At 57.8% G+C, this 5,652-nt stretch overlaps 1 protein-coding gene across 1 annotated transcript in view; it reads left to right on the top strand.

The window, feature by feature from the left end:
• Positions 1–3,062: 3,062 nt before the first annotated feature.
• Positions 3,063–5,652, top strand: part of PTGDR (prostaglandin D2 receptor) — a 4,781-nt gene continuing 2,191 nt past the window's right edge. Inside the window, exon 1 of the mRNA XM_015629740.3 lies at positions 3,063–4,207. Within this exon, the coding sequence (XP_015485226.1) occupies positions 3,392–4,207 (816 nt within the window). The 5' untranslated portion in view covers positions 3,063–3,391. The remainder of the gene's footprint in view (positions 4,208–5,652) is intronic.

Raw genomic sequence — 5,652 nt, 5'->3', positions numbered from 1 at the left:
AGCTTTTCTATCTAACTTTAACAGTTGTTTTCATGTATCACCATGAAAACACACACATAAATTTCATGTTGTATGAAATTCAGTGTTCTCCTGGATCTCAGAGCCAAGGGCACACACTCTGTGTCTCAGACTCCAACAAAGGAAAATCCAGCAGGATCAGTTCTCAGTGCATCCCTCCAAAAGCCTCCTCGGCTTGCAGGCTCTAAATTAGGCTGTTCAAACACCAGGACAAACACTTCCAAAGGGAGAGCTGAGCTGGAGGGAAAAAAATCCCTGACAAAGAGCAGGAGGACTCGGCTCCTCTGGGCAGCAGCGGCTCTTTGGGAAAAGAGGCTTGGAAAAAACTTGGCGCAGCGATAGAGAGGGCGCTCCTCACCAAAATCTGCCAAGGAGGAGCTGCAGGGAGCCAGCAAAAGTTTTGGAGAAAAAAAAAAACCCAAAGAAACAAAAAAAAAACCCAGCTGAAATTCCTTGTGGATGCTTCAAGTTTTTCCAGTTCCTCATTTGCCTCTGGGTTTTGTGGTTGCTTTTTTCTTCCGCTTTGGGTTGTTTTTATTCCGGGTTTTTTTTTCCACCCCTCCTCCTCTACAGCAGGAATGTGAGCAGCCAGAAGAGGGTCACGTCGGAAGCGTGACAGACACGAGAGATTCGTCATCCGTGGTGATGAGACTTTCTCCGAATTCCTTTCCCCACCCCTAATAGCTGCAATTTATGCAAATGAACCCAAAGAAAAGCTAATTGGGGGTTTGGTGCAAGCTGGCTGCCCAGGCTGGGTTCTCTCCCAGAGGAGATGGAGGAGGGAGGTGAGTTCGTGGTTCCTTTCCTGGCTGGACACCGATCCCAGCCCCCAGCCTGGCTTGAGGGATCTCCATCCTTGTCGAGAGAACCATGGGCACTGTGATTTTCCATCCCCCAGCAGCAGGGGAAGGAATGGGGACCTGGTGAAACATCGCCCTGACACCCCCAGCCACAGCTGCACTCATGTGCCTGCTCCAGAGCATCAGAGCCACGGCCAGACAGCCCCAAAAAGTCCCTTCTCCATCCCAGGCTTTCCCCATCGAGCTGTGCAAGCTCGGGATCATCCCCTGGTCCTTCGGGGTTTCCAGCCACAGCTGCTGCAACCGAGGACAGCAGCCACCTCCAGAAGGGGCTGGCTTTTGTCACAGCTCTTCCTCCTCCTCCTGCCAGGCATTGAATGGGTGGCTGTGAAGGGAATTTCCAGCAGCTCAGAACTTCAGTCTCTGTTCCCCATCAGAGCAGATGTGGGGTCACCTCAGCTGATCCCATCCCTGGCGTCATCACAGAATCTCAGAGTGGTATGGGTTGGAAGAGATCTCAAGGCTGACCCAGTTCCAACCCCCTGCCATGGGCAGGGACCAATTCCACCATTCCAGGCTGCTCCAAGCCCTGTCCAGCCTCCCTTGGGCATTCCCAGGGATCCAGGGGCAGCCCCAGCTGCTCTGGGCACCCTGTGCCAGCCTCCCTGGCATCACAGCAGGGATGGCACCAATTCCTCCAGGGATCAGGACAGGAGCTGTGCTCCCGGTAAATCAGATCTCCAGAGGAGCTGGGATCTCCTTCCCAATCTTCATCCTGGGGAAAACCTGAGGGATCCCTCCACATCTTCCTTCCCCCTGTTCCTGCTGCTGGGACTGGGAGCCGACAGCAGTCGAGTGCGGGGTGAGCTAAGGAAGGCAGGGGGTGTTTTCCAGGAGTTATTTTGGAGGATATCATTCGGATTGCTTCGCAGGGCAGGCTGAATTCGGCTGAATTTCCTCTTCCCCGAGGCCCCAGGCAGGAAGCAGCCTCTGGGTTCACACTCAGCCCTAATGAGGGCAGCACTTCAACACCAACCGTGGGCGAGAGCTGAGCTGTAACGAGTTTTATCTTGATTTCTTCCAGCCCTGGGACTTTCACTTGCACAGCCACAAACAGTCCCTGCCCTCACTGCTGGAGGAATCACCGGCCAAAAAAATCTACAGCCTAAAATCTGCAGCTAAAAGATCTACTAAAACCTGCCTTGCTGATGTCTGGCCCCCTGAATCCTCCTTTCCCACCCCTGCTGTCATCTTGATACTTCCCTGTGCTTCGTGTACACTCATCCCGAGCAGCAGAAAGTGGGCTGAAAGCAGCCGGGCAGGGTTTCATGCTTATTCATCATCACACACATCCTGCAAGCCACTGTGTGTGTTTTGCTGCGGTCGGAACTGCTTTTCCTGGAAGAAGCTCTGGGGGCTTCTCCCGGAGTTTGCTGGTGGGACAGAGGAGCCCTGCCGGGGGCTGGGGGGGCAGCAGCGGTACCGGCACACCTGGGGGTGGGCTCAGGTAGATGTGGCACCTGCTGGGGTATCAGAATCCCGGGATTGGATGGGTTGGGAGGGATGGGAAAGATCATCCCGTTCCCACCCTCCTGCGGCGGGCAGGGTTTCCACTGCATGGGGCTGGCTTCTGTCCTGTGACACCCCCAGGGAATCAGCCCCAGCCCCTTTCCCTGTCACCCCGGGGGCTCAGCCCCAGCGCTCGGCCCTGTCCCCCCCCTCCAAGGGCTCCAAAGATCCCCGACTCTCCCGTAATTCCCCCCACCGTGCTTGGAGCCAGCTCCCCCCATAACGCCCCCGGGCTCAGCCCTGTCCCCTTTCCGGCACCTCCCCTCCGAGGGGCTCAGCTCCCTCCCCCCAGTGCCTCATCCCAGAGCCCCTCACCCCCGGCACTCACCCCCGGGCCCTTCCCCTCCCTCTTCCCGGGAGCCTCGGTTCTCCCCCCCGCCCGCGGCCGAGCCCCGACGGCCGAGAAGGGGCTGTCCCAGGGGCCGTGCCTTGTTGTACTGCACCTCCTCCTCCTCCTCCTCCTCCTCCTCGTTCTCTCGCCTCCCTCTCTCCGCGGCGGGGACAGCCGGCCCAGCCGGGACAGTCACCTCCGGCAGCCGCGGTGCGACCCATCCATCCATCCCAGGGCATCCCGGTGCGATCCATCCATCGATCCATCCATCCCAGGGCATCCCAGTGCGATCCACCCATCGATCCATCCATCCCAGGGCATCCCAGTGCGATCCACCCATCGATCCATCCATCCCAGGGAATCCCAGTGCGATCCACCCATCGATCCATCCATCCCAGGGAATCCCAGTGCGATCCACCCATCGGTCCGTCCATCCCAGCGCATCCCGGTGCGATCCACCCATCGATCCGTCCATCCCATCTCATCCTGGTGCGATCCATCCATCCATCCATCCATCCCAGCGCATCCCATCCCATCCCGGCACGCTGCGGGCCATCCCCCGGTGCTCTGCGGGGTTTTATCCCATCCCGGTGCTGCGGGGACCATTTCTCTCACCCTGCTGCAGCGCGGGACATCCCGGTGCGGAGCGGAGCATCCCTCGCAGCCCATCCCGATGGAGACCGAGGGCTATCGCTGCCGCAGCAGCCGCCACATCGAGAGCGGCCAGTCGGCCGTGCCCAGCTCGGTTCTGTTCGCAGCCGGACTTTTGGGGAACGTCCTGGCTCTGCTGCTGCTGGGCCAGCACCGCCGGCGCTCCCGCTCGCCCGGGGGCCGCCCGCCGCGGGTGTCGGCGTTCTACGTGCTGGTCAGCGGGCTGGCGGTCACCGACCTGCTGGGCAAGTGTCTGATCAGCCCCATGGTGCTGGCAGCCTACGCCTACAACCGCAGCCTCAGCGAGCTGGGCCCGGGGGGGCGCGGCGAGGACCAGCCGGGGGTGCTCTGCCAGCTCTTCGCCTTCCTCATGGCTTTCTTCGGGCTGGCCCCCACCCTGCTGCTGCTGGCCATGGCTCTGGAGTGTTGGCTTTCCCTGGGTCACCCCTATTTCTACCGGAGGCACCTGACCCGGCGCCTGGGGGCCGCTCTGGCGCCGGCGGCCGCGGGGCTGTGCGCTCTGTTCTGCGCCCTGCCCCTGCTGGGTTTCGGGGCTCCCATGCAGTACTGCCCGGGCACCTGGTGCTTCATCCGCATGGCCGGCGGCGGTCCGAGCCAGCTGGGCTTCCCCGTGCTCTACGCCAGCCTCATGGGCTTGTTGGTGCTGGCTATCGTGGCGTGTAACGTGAGCAGCATGAGGCACCTGTACGGCATGGCCCGGAGGCAGCCCCGCCGCGGGCAGCCCCCCGCCGCCGCCCCCCGCATGGAGGAGCTCGATCACCTCGTCCTGCTGGGGCTCATGACCGTCCTCTTCACCGTCTGCTCGCTGCCGCTCATCGTGAGTAACCCCGCTGCCCCCCTGCTCCCGGGAGGGTGGGGGTTTGCATGGAAAAGATCTTTTCTATCCTCTCACCGGGATGGTTTGGCCCCCTTTGGAATAGTTCCTTACCCCGTCCATGGGGGTCAGGCCGTTGTTAAAGCACCCTGGAATATCCCCTTCACCATCCCCTGCCCCTGGGAGGGTGGGTGGTCGCTTTGTCCCCCCCTCGTGCCATGAATCCATTTGGAAAAATATCCTTTCTTAGCACCATCCTCTCACAGGGAGGTTGGATCGATGGATTGGCCCCCTTGGAATTGTCCCTCACCCTGTCCATGGGGGTAAGAACCCTGGAATATCCCCCCAGCAGCACCACTCAGTCCTGAGGGAGTCAGAGATTGATTTTGGGATAAACCCTGACAGCACCACCAGCTCCCAGGGACCAAGACTGTGCCTCCTTCTAAATCCTCCCTGAGAGGGACAAGATCAATGCCTAAAACTCCTTGGAATAACCTCCCCATCACCACCACCCACTCCCAGGGGGTCAGGGGTTGTTTTGACCCCTTGGAATAAACTCTGGAACCTCCTGGAGGTGCTGGGGGGTTCCCTGCTTTAGTCCCCTGTGAGTAACCCACCCCTGCCACCCTCTAGGAGCCTCTCCAAAGGTCAGGTTATTCCTTTAATAAGTTCCCCCCTGTCTCCACTATCCCATTCTGGGAGGTTGCCCACCCTCAACACAAACCACATCCCCAGTCCTTGATTTATTTCAATGAATTAAAATTATTTAAATTTATTTCAATGAATTAAATTTATTTAAATTTATTTCAATGAATTAAATTTATTTAAATTTATTTCAATGAATTAAATAAATTAAATTTATTTCAATGAATTAAAGAAATTTATTTAAATTGAAGTTTATCATTTAAGTCTCATGGAATAACCCCCCACACCTGGAATAACTCTGTGCCAGAGCTGGGGGGTCAGGTAATTGCTCTGAGGGTCCCCCACCCTCTCCCAGGGATCTGACTGTTGTTTTAACCCCCATGGAACAACATCCAACACCCATCCTGGGATGGGAGAAGTTAATTCATTGTTTAATCCTCCTGGAATAACCACAACAACGCCACCACTCTGTCCTGGGGGTTGATTGATTGCTCAAACTTCCTTGGAATATTTTCCCCACCACCACAACCCACTCTGTCCCTGGGAGGGTCATTCCAATGTCCCCTCCCTGGGATATCCAATCCCCAGGGGTCACTTCACTGTTTTAACCCCCTGAAACAGCCCCTCCATCATCACCTCTCTGTCCCAGAGGGGTTGGAGGGGTCAGGTGATTATTTCAGTCCCATCTGAGTGTCCCATCCCAGGGAGCAGTTGGAGGCTTTAACTCCATTGGAATAACTCCCACCCCATCACCACCCTCCTTCCTCCGAGGCTGCCCAGGAGGGGTTTAAGGTTTGGGAGGG

This window comes from Parus major, chromosome 5 (genome assembly GCF_001522545.3).
Source record: "Parus major isolate Abel chromosome 5, Parus_major1.1, whole genome shotgun sequence".
NCBI lineage: Eukaryota > Metazoa > Chordata > Aves > Passeriformes > Paridae > Parus > Parus major.
The sequence above is the reverse complement of the archived record's forward strand: the minus strand, read 5'-3'. Positions and strand labels throughout refer to the sequence as shown.